This window comes from Lagopus muta, chromosome 3 (assembly GCF_023343835.1).
Source record: "Lagopus muta isolate bLagMut1 chromosome 3, bLagMut1 primary, whole genome shotgun sequence".
NCBI lineage: Eukaryota > Metazoa > Chordata > Aves > Galliformes > Phasianidae > Lagopus > Lagopus muta.
Genome location: NC_064435.1, coordinates 42,032,205 through 42,047,808, shown reverse-complemented (window position 1 = coordinate 42,047,808; position 15,604 = coordinate 42,032,205). Strand labels below are relative to the sequence as shown.

The 15,604-nt window shown below is 36.8% G+C and overlaps 1 protein-coding gene across 6 annotated transcripts in view; it reads right to left on the bottom strand.

Annotated features, from left to right (window-relative positions):
* NOL4 (nucleolar protein 4) overlaps positions 1-15,604 on the bottom strand; it is a 185,728-nt gene that overhangs the window by 27,833 nt on the left and 142,291 nt on the right. For all 6 annotated transcript variants that reach the window (XM_048939461.1, XM_048939463.1, XM_048939462.1 and 3 more), the window contains one exon: positions 8,330-8,443. In XM_048939461.1, coding sequence (XP_048795418.1) covers positions 8,330-8,443 — 114 coding nt within the window. The remainder of the gene's footprint in view (positions 1-8,329; positions 8,444-15,604) is intronic.

Below are 15,604 nucleotides of genomic sequence, written 5' to 3'. Positions count from 1 at the left end.
AATTCTGAAGCAAAAATGACTTTGAGGTGAAATTGTTTAGGTTTTATGGAAATACACCACAGTGTCCCTCTGCACTGTTGCCACTTCTTGTCAGCATGAATGAAGCATCTTTCCTTTCCCATCCTCTAGAGAAAATTAGGCTCCATGAAACCCAAGAGGTAGGGCACCCCCTCCACCTCTTACAAGGATTAGAGCTGATGTGCTCTTCCTGCATACTGAACAACTGTGGCAAGGACTCAGTCTCCCTGAAATAAGACCACTTCCTTGTGCTTGCTGTATTTGTAGCTTTCTGTCACAGAAGCTCTGCATCAAAGGGCATGATCCAGCTCTCCATTGGCAGACAGGGAGACATTTCTGCATAACTCCTTTTTATGTAACTAATATTGTCCAATCTGCCCTGGATATGAAAACAGGCAGTATAAATAACAGAATAACAGAATTAATACAGCATTTAAGAGCTGTACTCTTTGTCTCTTCCTTCCTCCTTCAAGTTATAGTAGCCATTCATCAGGAAGGAGTATACACACTGACACAAATATCGTCCTTCCTTCTTTCCTACTGTTTGAATTGTAATACAGGAAATACCTGCTCATTGTCAAGATTGAGAGGCTATGAATTTGTGGCAAAGATGAAACAAATTCTGTCCTCAAATATGAAGGTTTAAAGATCTTTTCCCCCTCAGTGCCGAACACCACATACAGTAGTCCTGAAATGGAGGTCCATGCCCTCCCTGCAATTCAAGTTTTCAATTAGTTTCTTCCAAAATAGTTTTAGATTTACCTGTAATTTGTCCACCAATAACTTCCTTCCTTTTATACCTGGTCTAAAATAGCTACGCATTTAGGTTTTTGGGTTTTGTTAATAAACTATACTTGAAGAGTCTTTAGGTCAACCCCCTTGTTACAGGTACAGAAACAACAACAGATATTGTATGGAAGTATATCATTAACACGTTCTAACAAGTCAAATAGAGACTTTAAAAATGAACATTAAGGAATTAGATGTAAATGGGATGAAACACAGTATTGGTGGTCTCCATGTATGCATGCATTTATTAATATTCAGATGTATTGCATTTACACAGAACCAGTATCCACTCTGCAACTGGCACTTGTATCAAGCTACTCTATTCAGGTTGCTGCTATGACAACTATCCAGAGGCAAATGTCAGGTCAGCTTCCAGCATATGTGTCTGGGCCATAATTGCTTTGTCAGACACCTAACAGCAACCTACTCCTACTTCTTCTAACAGTAAAAACGATATTGTAAAAAATATGAAATGTTGCAATATTCTTAACACTCTATTCATATGCATTGAAAAGTTTAGATTTCCCTTCTCTTTGTCCCCTAGCCTGGCATAGGGCGTGAGAATACATCTACAGTGCCTGTTTGCAAATTTATATTCATTTACATCTCACTGTAAACCTGGAGTCATCTTATCCTTGGGGGCTGGATATTATCCTCCACTCCATCATGATGATTATTGATATTTCATTTGCCTGACTACAGATGACAGCATTGGGAAAAAAAATATAGCTGCCCTCTTGATGAGAAGAAAAAAGAATGCATTCAGTATTTATCATGTTATCAGCTCCATCATAAAGAACTACTTCATAGCATCATAGTGCACCCGAGTGACTTACTCTTATCAACTTGAAAAATTCAAATAATCGAAGACTCTTTTACTGAGTTTAGCTTTTATAATTAAACTGATGACTTCTATAGACCCCAGACTATCTTCCACATATTTATCTTAATCTTATTCTAATTTTATGTTATATTTTTTAACATACCAACTAAGAAAAAACTTTTACTATTATGTTGAGGATATGCAAACTTTTCTGGCATACCAAATAGGGAATGAAATAATGAAAGCAGAGATAAAGTTAAAGAAAGTAATGTTGTAACTGCAGAGTTGTCTCACAGCTATCTCCAAATATGATCTGATGTGAAGAATTAAAGAAAGCCTGCATATAATTGGTTTGTTCAGTGGAAGGGTAATTGTCTTCCATGTGCACGTGAAGATGTACACATATCCCAGTAGTCCCATTTTTTTACCTCTCATTTGCCTTGTAGGCAGTGATAACAAATAGCTAAATTAAATCAAACAAAACCAATTATGTATTTTACAAGAAAAGTTTTATCCAGATTTCTATGTGCAGTGAAGGTATGAGGCCATCACCTTGGTCAGGCTGTAAAATTGTCTGACTGTTGTTGATTTCAGCTACTCTCTGGAATGAAATTTCACTGTAGTCCTTGAATTCAGATTTTTAAAAATGATAATGCAGAATTCTTTTTCTTAACATGTATGTTCTATGAAATACTGCCTGTCAAGCACTCTGTAGAGTCTACTAATTAAAAACCTCAAATTTTGGCTGAGAAATGCTTTTGTTAGGATGGGAGATATGTAAGGTAACTTTCACTTTCCTCTGAGCTTAACCTCTCTTTTATCTCAACTTGCCATTTGCTGTGTAACTAAGAATCCTACACTGAAATCCTATTACGCAAGGCATAAGGCTGAAAGAAGTGTATGTAGATCACTTTTTTAGCTACTCAAAAACTTCTGCATGCTAAAGTAGCATTTCCATAACACTAGTCACTGAAATGGAGGTCAAACTGCTAGAATAACGTGAATTGAATTGAGATAGAATCCCATCCACTGGCTTCGCAGTCATATGTGACTTCCATTCTACCTACAAACATAATAATGAATTCTTAAGGGTCCAGATTCCTATGCAATACCAATCACCATGATGCTGCTGAAGCTATCTCAATTTTTTTTTTAAATGATCTGGCTATCTATGTGTAGATAATAATATATTCTGTAATTCAGTTCTTCTACTTTCTGCTATTTATCCTCCCTCCTAGATGCTCATATTTTGTTTTGATGTTCAAAACTTTACTTCAATTATAAGGATAATGTTTGTTCATAAGTTTTGCAACATGACAGCATGCAAAATATTATTTCTAAGGAAGAAAACAATGAAACATAAGGCAGCTGTTGTAAAAAAATAACATGTGTCCAAATATATGTGAAGGCTTTTTTGTTGTTGCTGTTGTTGCACGCTAAATCATGTCCCTGAGCACCACTTCCAAATGGTTTTTAAACACATCCAGGAATGGTGACTCAACATGCACATATTAACTTTCATAAACTACTATTTTCCTTTAGATCTTCCCTTGGAAATTTTTCCTTGGTCTTTCTGATTTCACAAAGGATGGTAACAACATTAATCCACCTCCACTTTCCACACATAACTCAGTCCAGCTCTGCTCGAGACTGTCTTAAGGTGAGGGTTCATGAAAACTACACTACAAAAATAACTTTTCTGAAGAAGCTGAGACTGACAGCAGTTAGGCTCCTAACGCAATATTTCAGTTTCTCTGACTGACAAGAAGCAGAGCCACAGGGCTTAAGGTTCCTGTAACAGCCACTCACAGAAGAGGCACCCAGCCTCCATTTGCTGCCCAGGACAGCAACGGCCAGATGGCTTTAACAGAACTTCTATTTATTTAATCACTCTCCTTTTGTCCAACCAAGACTATTTGGTTCTGCAAAGTAAGAGACACAATAAAAGAAGTCATCCTGTTCACAGTATGTAATGAATGCATGTAAAAGGGGTGTACCTCAGCTCTATTTAATGCTTTGCAAGACTCCCTTGTTGATGTTAGTCCTTAAGGTTCACTTCAGAGTAACTGGTTCATAGTGAATATTGCTAGAGTTGTAATGAGGATCTTGAAAGATTAGTCCAGGGGCATCGCTCAGAACCAAAACAAACCATTAGGATTCAGATAATATTTCTTCTGTCATTGACTTGAAGCATGTAATAAGAGGATTACCTAACTATTGTTTCCACATTTTGGTCATCTCTGAAGAAAATGCCCACAAAATGCAAGACTGGAATCATCCTGTTTTAGAATCTGGACTCTACAAAGGTGAACTGCAGAGCAACGCAAAAGCTCTTCATTTCTTTTGCACCCAATTTCTCATCTGGGTGATAGAAAGATCAACAAATGCAGGCCAGTGAGTGTGGACATTCCACTCTCAGGCAGTATTATCAGCAAACCTATATACTTTGAATAGGTAAATCTACCAAACTTGTGCAGTGGAATAAATTATTTTAAATACTAGTCAGAAATAAAAAGTGGAAGAACAGAACTTTTCCATCAGGTAACATTTCCAGTATGGGACTTCTCAGCACTTAGATCATAAGCCAACAAACAGAGCTTAAGCTCAAAATAATGGAAGCGCACTGAAGCTAAAGAGTTTACTTGAGAAACACCTAACACAACAGACAGACAAAGGTACTATCTTCCAAGTTCCTGTGATCTAGTAAACACATTTATATTCCTTACAGAGAAGTCTCAGAAAGTGACAATGTCTTCAGTGTTACCCTTTGAAAGGTACTAGTTTCCTTACAAACAAGATCACTTTGTTTCCAATTAGGAAATAAGTGGTCATTAAAAAAATAAACAACGAATTTTGAAAACAAGTAACTAATGCTAGCGAGACCAGCTTGCATAAACCTATTTTTAAATTTGGATTTTTGCAGGCAGAAATTTTCTGCACTTAAAGTTTCCATTGCTTTGGTTTTTAAGCTGGTTATTTTTCCTGAGCGAAAACTGGCGTATTTTTTTATCAAGTCACTAGTACTATATGCAAAGCCATATTTTAATTTGGAAAGTTGTGTTATTTTACTAAAGCACAGACTTACAGTAGGGATTTATATTCAACATACTCAGAGCTTCCTGCTAAGAGACTGTTGTGTAAGAGAAGCAGTGGTAAAACAGAGGAGAGGAAAGAGCAAATAAAGAGAGCTCAGGAAGCTGCTGAAATTGCATCTCAATTTCAGGACTGAATATCAGATTCGTGTTCATTACACGATGTTTCCAGTCACCCCTGCAGTGGCAAGGTGTCCTTGAGCTATTCGAACGAGGCAAAGAATGTGACAGGGGACTATCATCAACCCTATGTACCAGTGGAGGTGGTTTTATTCAGTGGTGACATTATACCGCTTCTAAACACGTACCACTCACTGCACAGACCCTGCAAGACAGAGGTAATAAACCTGAGGCAAGCACTTCTTAGCAGCATAAATACAGAGACATTTTCTGTATAGCTGGAGAGAGAATGAGCAAGTGTGAGAACATGAGAATGAGTACAGAAGGAAGAGTGACTGGGACCTTCCAGTATTCATTCTGGTTTGCTAACAGATTTGATTGGTCAAATTACTGTTTCCTTATAAAGACTGCCATGCATATGCATCATTTTCTATCTATATATTACACATTTCTATATATCTTTTCAGTATCTATAGAGGGGTTATAAGAAGAAAGAGAAAAGACTTTTTAGCAGGGTTTGTTGTGATAGGACAAAGGGAAATGGTTTCAAACTAGAAGAGGGGAGATTTAGATTGAATATAAAGAAGACATTTTTTACAATAAGGGGGGTGAGGAACAGCTTGCCCAGAGAGATGGTGAATGCCCCATCCCTGGAGACACTCAAGGTCAGGCTGGACAGGGTTCTGAGCAATCTGATGTAGCTGTATGTTTCCCTGTTCATTGCAGGGGAGTTGGAGAAGGTGGCCTTTAAAGGTCCCTTCCAACTCTAAGGATTCTGTGACTGTACCTACAGAAGTACATTTGCCGTATTCTGAAAAAATACTTCAGAAAACTATCCATAAAATGCATATGAATGTTTGTATCTTCTGAGAAGATGGTGATGGTATTCAAATTACATCTAGCTCTGAGGCAGACTGACCCCTTTGGGGAAAAAAAGGCAGATTTCACCATGCTGCATGCACAATGCACATAAAGCATCTTTAATGCAATGCTTCCACTCGCATCTGAGTAGAAGTGCTGGAGGAGTGCTCTTACCAAGTCCTCTTAATGATCTATTTTCCAGAATCATCTAACATTTGTTCCCTAATAGAAAGTCTCCTGATAAAATTTATCAAATGGTAGTTTCCATTATCTACAGTTTATTTCCCTTTTCCTCCTCCCAAATTTCCACTGAAGCCTGAGTCCACTTCATTTGTTTAATGCCTAACTTTGGGAATATACATTCAAAAAGGAAAAGCAGAGCCATGTTAACAGGAAGATAAATTTCTTTTTGTTTGCCTTATTTTGGTTTTGGTTTGTTTTTTTTTAAATTGACTTTGTTTTAATTTTTAAATTTGTCTTTGTTTTCAAAACTACAGAACAGTAAAAAAAAGATGGAAGATGAACTCAACTTTCTCAACCTTATTCTGTTTAAGAAAAAAAAAACATTGAAAATATTTCATTTTGGATATATGTAAGAAAGGCAAATAAAGTATAAAAGTAAATAAAAAGTAAAAATAAGAAAAAATAAGAAGAGAAGGATAAAGTCCTTTTATCTATGAATCATTTTCTCCAGATACAGGCTCACTTCCCATCTCAGCATGAGAGTACAGTTCTTTATGTTAAATATTCCACTAAGAAATATTCCAGAATACTTTCCTCTCAATCTACTTTATTAATGTTATGTATTTGGAATAAAGAACTACAGTTCAATGGAACTGGGGCTAGAACTAAGGTTTTCTACTTCTCTAATTACTGTCCTAACTCTTCACCCTCCTAGGGTAAATTTCTTACTGTAGGTTTCATGAAGCTACCAATAGACATTCCCATAGGTTTTTTTTTTTTTTTTTTTCCAGAAAAAAAAATATTCAGTACATTTATCCTAAATTCATGAATAGTTTTGATAGCAACATCCCACATCAAGTGAGCTAATTTACTGCTTATTTAATCAAGTATCTGGTGATAGCCCTAACCACAATACTTAGCTACTTTAACATCACTTTTAGAAGCAAGATGATCAGTTCAGAGCTGTTCTGCCTACAAATACTGAATTCTATAATTGAAAGAAAAGAACCAGCTCACCCCTTAATAAAAATTGTTACCAAATCCTTCAGTAACACCACAAATTAAAGAAAGAAAAATCCTATTAATAGCTTTCTGACTTCTGGCTACAGCTTTTAAAATGTGCTTATTTCAGCAGCTCTCTGGCTCCTTGGGGAGTACTGTGGGATTTAAATCACTTGAAAACTCTGCCTCACTCTGGATGGACTGAGGAATTGAACCACTCTATTTATGATTATTGAGGTCAGGTTAGTCTCTAGACAGTGCAATGAAAATAGATGATATTTGCACAAGTCTTTTCTCAGCCTCCTTGGGGCAAGCATGTTGATTCTGTAGCTTTTTTTGTTGTTGTTGTTCCTGACAAATGAGGGAAAATAGACAGTATATAAAATCTGCACAATCTGAATGAGCAGTAAGCCGCACTTGACATTACACTACTTTGACATTCTATGGGATTTGTAAACCTTAATATAAGTATATGGCATTATTGAAAATACTACAAAAAATTTAAGAACAAAGGGACATATCATTATCAACTCTCACATCTGAAGTTATCAATAATCTAAGCATAGTACTAAGAATCCTTTATTCAGCCAGGGCAGGACCTGGGGGAAATAAATGGACTGAAATGGACGGTGTAAAGGAAATTCTTCTTTTAAGCACTGCATTCCGCAAAAAAAGTTCACCTACCATAACAGAAGCATATTTCAGAAAGAGCAGAGATATTACTTGGACTGGGCTTTCTGATAGTTATGAAGAGAAATAAAGACTAGAACGGTTTTTGCAATAAAAATGCTAGACATCCACTGTAACCTTGGAACAATTAGATAATCAAAACCTAAAGTGAGTTATGAGTTTGAATTTTAAGTGTTGAAGGAAAACAAGCAATTCTCAGCAATTTAAAAATAATGAAATCCTATCACACACTATAAAAGCTGAAAATATGCATATGAAAAAAATAAACATTGATATGAGATTAGAACACTCACCAAGTCATTTGATAGCTTTCTTTTTATGTATATTCCAGTGACTTTTCTGTTGTAAGTAAATAGGTATTTTCAGAAACTTACAGAATTGCACATTGCACTTAAAAATACATACAAAAATTGGAAAGGGAGTATGCTCACAGTAAGCAGTCTGACTCACGTATGCAAGCACTGTTTCTGATATTTATGTAACACACACACTACATGTTCTGTTACTTATAACTCTAGCAGGCAGACTGTACGCTATGTCCTCAAAATCTACAGCTATTAAAAAGCAAATATGCAGCCTTATCCAGCTGAACGTTATAATTGTGCTAGGCACCCTCGTGCTTCTCATGTACATATAAACAAAGGTATTAGAGAGGTGCAGCTTCTGCACCACACTTCATCACGACTGTCAGTTGAAATGAGCTGAGTGCATCGATCAATATGGATGTGGAAGACCCCGAAGAACACAGTACCTGCTGTCTATCCAACCGCATCCTTTTTGCAGCATTTCTGCTTTCACTCTCACAGGCGGAAGCCAGGATACTCTCTGCAACTGCTGAAGTAAGGTGTGAGGGAATAGGTCGTGACTATGAGAGAAAAAAAGAAACACAGAAATTATTTCTAGCCTGATCCACGACATCCTCAATAAAGCTCACAGTGCTGTCACCTAGGCAGGAAGATCGTTCATTGAAATGTAGTTTATACCAACAAAACAGGGAAATGGAACTCGCAAAGATGAAAAATGAAACTAGTTAGATGCTAAAGCTGCAGCTGATTGGCATACCCATGAGAAGCCCTTTCCCCCCACAGCTCTATTGTCCGGTGCGCTCAGTCTGCCTCATTACGCTGTACTTTGCACAGACAGTGGCATATTCTCTGTGTTCCAGCAGCACTCCGGCCGTCTGATTGTTGGTAAGAAAGCCAAACGGCTTTTATCCTGTACAGCATGTGACGGAGACGAGTAGTGGCTTTTTATAGTCATAAAACCCAAAACAAAACAAAAAACCCGGAGTGACTGGGGCTAAGGCATCACTCAGAACAGATTGTCAGAACATTTTGGAGCAGTCTCAATCTGTAGTATGTGAATATTTGCATTCCTTACTGCAACATGACTGATGTGATTAAAGTGACTTCTAAAAAAATCTGTTTTCCTCTCGATATTGTCATCCTTCTAACTATGTAGATATTTTGTGGTTTAACTAGGTATAGTTCATTATCCACAAACAAAACCCCTTGTTACTAATTTCATAGAATTTACATACTTTAGGTAAAAGGTGCAATGAATCACAAAAAAAAAACCAAAACCCTAAACACAAAAGAATGCTAAAATCTGTTTTAGCTCAGTCATGAATTCCAGTATGATCTTCCCTACCCCTTTATCAATAAGACTGTTTACATGTGTTTTTCCTAATTACATCCACAGCAACTAAGAGATGAGACTAACAATAAAACTAGTTATATCTTTGTTAGTATATAAAGTTGAACTATAAAGAAATGAAGAAAATTAGGACAGCATCCCAGACACTGTCACATACAAGCGCAACTATGAAAGTAATGCCTTCTATTTTATTATATTTGCCCACAGTGTCAGAAGTAGAGGTTGGTGTTATTGCAGTACAGGCTAAACCTCTCCACCAGTAGTCCATTACATGTTGTTGCTGTGTGGCAGGTGGCAGCAAAGAGGCAGTCTGACACAATGGTGTCTGACATGGAAGAGCGTATGAAGCCCAGGTGTGTCACTGAATTCCTCCATGTGGGAAAAATTGTACACATTGACTGTCATCAACACAGAATGTTTATGGAGACCAAATAGTGGATGTGAGCACAGTGAGGGGTGGGTGGTGTGTTTCAGCAGTGGCGACAGTGATGTGAAGGACAAGCCACAGACCAGGTGACCATGCAGAGCTGTCACACTGTGAAACAAAGAGTGTCTCGATCAGCTCATTCACACAAATTAGCTAATGGTGGTGGCTGTGGTAAGAAATAGTTTTTTGTTCTTGATTAGTCAAATGCCATTACTGTGCTCTTTGTATCTGTTGTTTCTATGGAAATAAAAAGGAGACATTACTTTTGGAGTGATCTATGTACATAAACATAAGTGCATTCCAGACATTACAGTTTACTGGACCTTATTCTGAACTACTGTAAATTTTCAAAGCCTCACTGAACTCAAGTGAACTGTGTGAATTCACAGCTACTGGGAAATTAGCCATATGTGGTTTGGGGGATTTTTTTTTTGTTTCTTAGTTGTTTTGTTTTTTATTGGGCTGGGCTGCATGCGTGGTTTTTCTTGGGTGGTTCTTGTGGTTCGATTGGGTTTTTTCTTTTCTTATTAAAAAAAGCATGAACCTGCTGTGAAATGTCACTGAGTTTTAGAAGCAGATTTTGAAGTACACTGTTCAGTTTTTATATAACCTCCGTGATTCTGAGATCATATTGACACAACAGATTTTATGGTTTTCATACTATTCCAGAAACTGTGAGGAGACCACGACTACATTTTTACCTTTAAAAATTTAAATCAATTTATTGACTTTGAATGTGCTCTGCAGAATGTCATTTTATCATCTCATTCTCTACGTTCTCCAATGCACAGAACCTCAGTCAGTTGGGGACCAGTGGCTGAACTAGCTTTTAAAAATAGAGAAGGATTTGTGGGCCTCCATCTCTAGTGCTCTTAACTTAATTCTCCACATTCATACAAGAGGAAACTCTCTATCACCTGATACGGCTGTGCCAGAAAGATAATTAGAGGCAGCAATACTACAATAAAATATAACATTTGGGTGGAACAAACCTACTGAATTTGGTTGCAGTTTGAACAGCAATGCATTCCCATGCACTGAAAATAAATCATTCTATGAGATGAGGGACAGTACTGCTAAAACCTGGTGTCATTACGAGGTTAGCATCACAGCAAATACAGCTATCTTCCTCAGAGCTTCAGAGGAGGGAGTAAGCCTTCGAATGAGGTTTTCATTGACAAAGCATAAATATTTTTCTTCCTTAGAACTGTGCTGATCTCATGGTGATCTAAATATCTTATCACATCATTTAACCGCACTAAATCCCTCTCTGTATTTGGTGGCCAAGTGTCACTCTACATGCCACTTTTCTGCGTATGTTGAAGATTCATGGAAGTCTCAGTGTGCTCCTCCAGTAGTAGGTTCCTGAAAAATGCTATGTAAACATCTGGCTCATTCCTCCAGCTATACTTAAAGCTCAGAGCTATAAAGCTACATAAACATCAACAGATATTCAGAAGGTGATGTAAGAACTAAAAAAAGTAACATTCTGTCCAAAAAGCCAAATGAATTCATGTTCCCCAGATTATTTATGGGAGAGAATAGGTTTATTAGAATTTTAAAAATAATGAATCACCATTACAATCAAGCAGTCACCTGTTTTTCCTCTAAAAATGATTGTAGCAGGTATATTCACCATTGAAACACTGCTCAAAAGTTAATACCTGGAAAAATGAGGAAGTCTCCAGGGTAATTGAGTATCTTCCTCTTGAAACATCTATTAACCCACAATTTCTCACACATCACCACAGCCAGTTGTTGATATGCTCATGCCAAGAACTATCTAGAATAAACCTTCAGGAGAACATGAATGCACGGTTGAGTCACTCGAGCAGTAAAATACTGTAACAAAGCACAGCAGAAAAACGGTCTGATTAAGGTTTGGGCTCCATCAACTCAACTTAGTCAGAGTCCTGGTCTGGCATTGATTGAGAAGGTGACTGTCACTAATAGAAGAACTGTTACAAAGATTTGCTGTTCCATGAAATGCCATACCTGTGAAATGTCAAAAAGATCAATTTCAAAAAGCCTTGCCTAAGAGGAAAAAAACACTTTGAAATAATCTTTCTTCTTACACACATTTTTTCTAATTTCTAAATAAACTGAAGCCATTGCAGCATCTCCTAAGCTCAGAGGCCCCTTCTGCCTTAGTTTAACTTCCTCTTCAATACTTCTGATTATTTTTTATCCCTGTCATGATTACCGCTATAAAATCCTTTCAGTAAGATGCATCCCAAGAAACATCTCAATCTCTGTGGGTCTGCCCATTTCCAACATCCCTGTCTGAGAGTGAGACACAAAGACATAGGGAAATGTGACAAAAGCAATGTAATTCCATTCTGCAAAAGAAAGCTGACAGCTCTCAGACAAGCCAGCCTTTTTTTTAGGCTGTCAGGTTCCCCTCAGCATGGCTCAGTGCTGTTTCACACAATTCTTTTGTTTCTATATGGAATCTAACAAACTGCTATGTTTCAAATGTACATTCCTGGTATAAATCTACCAATTACAGATATATCAGAGGGACTATTTCAGTCTAAACCACTAGGAGCAGTATGTTCACCTGAAAGAATTTTTGATCCACTGTTTGTTGCCTATAGTTGGAGAACTTTTACCTCTGAAGTTACTACCTATATATTTGCTGTTAGGTCCAGTAATTTCTTACAAGCAAAAGGAAGTTGGTCTAGTTACTCTTGCACACATTACACCGGCCTGACTCAGTTCTGAAAAAAATCAGCTACCAATTCTGTCAGATAACAGGCACATGCATACCTGCTAATATGCCAGACTTCACAAATTAACATTTCTGCATAAATATTTCCCTGTACTTTAGGTCAGTCAACAACAAAAAGGAGAATCCTGTGGTATAAGACAGTTGCAATCGCATTAATATACAGTTACATTCTTCTGTTTACAGATACTCTAGCATCTAATATAAATGTGTGAATGAGAACACATTTAAACTACTACTCAAAAACAAAAACATTTTCCAAAGCAATTGGGCATCCACAGGTAAAGGTGAATCTCCAGGATACCTCACTAGCAGTAATTGGTTTTTTCCATAGGTACCATCAAGCATTTTGAGGTCCTAACACCATGAGTCTCCCTGCTGCTCCCCTGCATGTCAGCTGTTTGTGTATGCATTATGTTCATTGCCAGAATCAAATATTATGCCACAAACCTTTCATAATAACATATTACAATCTAACACATTCTATTAGAATCTCTAATATATATAATAGAAATAAGCAATCTCTAATTAGCAGTTTTTCACAGAAAACATCCAAAATATGCAGGGCGTGCATTATCTTCAAAAGGGGTTTTTTAGTCAGTATAATGTAGTTAACTGTATGGCACAGAGCTATCCTGCACTGCACAGTTAAAAGGATTCTGAATCCTTTCCTTACAGTATTTTTAAATTCATATAGTAAAGTACAGTACTGCAGCCTTTTGAACGTACTTTTATATTTATTTTGGGCAAAACAGTGAAATGTGAACAACTGAACTGGCATTTTAACGATTCCAGCAACTGTTTCAGACTGGGTTTTGATGTATTTCACTCAGTCTTTCAGATTGCAGTGAAGTTGTGATAAATACTCAATTTTAACACCTACTAAGAAATTCCAAAAAACAACAAGAAATATTTTTCCTAAAACATTCAGTGATGTTCACACCGCTTTTTAAAGTTTTCAGCTTTAGAGTACCTTAACTGAAATATTGACTATTGCACAGTTCATTATGACAGCACTTAACTATATCCATTTACCCAAACACATCCATATTCCTGCCTGTATGTTAAACAATTGACATTTTTCAACCAATTAATTCTTTCCTGCCTTTGCACCTCCATACGGCCTCATCTTGGCCCAATTATTGAAGAGAGCACTTTAAATGGGGTAGCAGAAAATTTCACTATCTTTTGTGATCAACAGGAATAAGATCTATCTGATTTTATCCACAAAAAGATTTGGTACTTTATCTAATCTAGTTATCTAGGCTCATTTTTTATACCTTTGAAAAGACACACATCTCCAGAAGATGACTTTCAAGATAGCTGGGGATAATTGCTCAAGAGTGTGTCACCTATGGGTTTCATTTATTATTGCTGAGGGAGCCCAAGTCATCTAATTTCTCTAGCACCTTAACTCAGCTAACATAAGAGTGATTATGACTGCCCTAAATATATCTGGTATTTCAGAGTGATAGGAAGCCATAGAAATCACTGGGCAGAGCTTATTCTTTCTGAAATGGATTTGGATTGAGTAGATTAGATTAAGCACTTCAACAGAAAACAGTTTGCTAGTAAAACTCCAGAGGACCAGGAACAAGTGAGTCTGATTTAACATTATTTCCTAGTTCAAACACTTTGAGTCAGGTCACATATTCATGCTACTCACACAAGCCAATTCATCAAGTAGCACTGTAGCAGAGGTCATAATATGTCAGTCATAGTACAAGAAAAACTAATCAAGCTGAACATTATTTTCTCCCTTTTTTTTTCCCATAAAATAGTGGGCTTTATTCTACACTGGTACTTACAATTTTTCAGTAAGAGAATGAAACTAATGTCAAAGTTGCATTTCTGCCTTTTTCTCTCCCACAGAACACAAAAGAAAAGAACAATTAATATAGGGTTGTATTTTTTACTTTCTTGTTTTCACCCTTTTCATGCCTTTTATCATGCCTTTTTCCTATTTCCAAAGCTAACTTCTTCACATATTCCAAAGTTACTGGAAATAGGATAACATCTGCTACTCACTTTCAAAAAATTGTTCATACCTTCATAAGTTACTAAAAAGCAAAACATATCTGAGACAGAATTAGAATGTAGTTTCTAAAAAATTACTTCAGTACACATTGAATTGTTCAGAAAGGAGAGGAATTTCAATAGCTAAAAAATCTGTTTCTAGGATTTTTTAATGATGTGAGTTTTTAGAGAATAGTTTTGCCCTTTTTAACCAGCTTACCCATCAGAATCATGTAAACTAACTACTGTTTCACAAGAGATAAGTGCTTAGAAAGGAAAGGGACAGATCAAGAGTTTGGGGTGCACTATAAAATAACAATTCTGTTCCTATATGTAGATCATTATGCAACTGTTTTTGTGATATTTTCCTTAATACCTCCTTACTTAATCAATAAAAATTAGGCACATAACCCTCAACCTGCAGGCTTTCATACTTTGAAAATGCTTGCAACATTTCCAACCAACAGAGGCCTGGAGGTCTGAAAAGTCAAGTGACTGCAAGGACAGCTGGACTACTCAACACTAAACTGGTTAAGTCATGGAAGCTTCCTCTCTGTAAAGATAAAACTTAACAGAGACATTGCAAAGAGGCAGATTTCAGAAAACACACCACCTTCTGAAAACAGCCCCCACAGAATTTGTTCAATTACAGTACAGAAGAACTTCACCTCAATAGATGCATTTAAAACATCTTGATGCGTGCACAGTTGCAAATTGTAGAAACACCACTTGCAGCCAATTGGCACAAACAAAGAATCAAAAGACATCAAGCTTGTTTTTTTGTTGTTGTTGTTGATGCTGGCAGTAGGATAGAAGCTGGGAAGGACCACAGGATGTAACTCAGGAGCTGTCTTTAGGGCAAAGGAGGGCATTACTCCTTTTCTTGTGTCTTACACATCCAAACATCTTCAGACATTGAAAGGCATTTATAACTTAGCCATTTGTTTACAATATATTACAGTAGTGACACTGCTCTTTGATAACATTTCTTTGTATTACAGTAGCGTCTACCAAGAAAGGTTTACTCTAGCTTAAATAAAAAGAATCTCTCTGTGACTACAGGTTTATTAAAACCTTGATCTTGTCTTGTAATGCACTTCAAAAAAATATGTCGGTGCAAATGATACTGTAAGGTGCTGTTTCAAACAAAATACAGTTAGTGAGATTGATGATAGGAAATCTTGTAGATGGGATGGAGC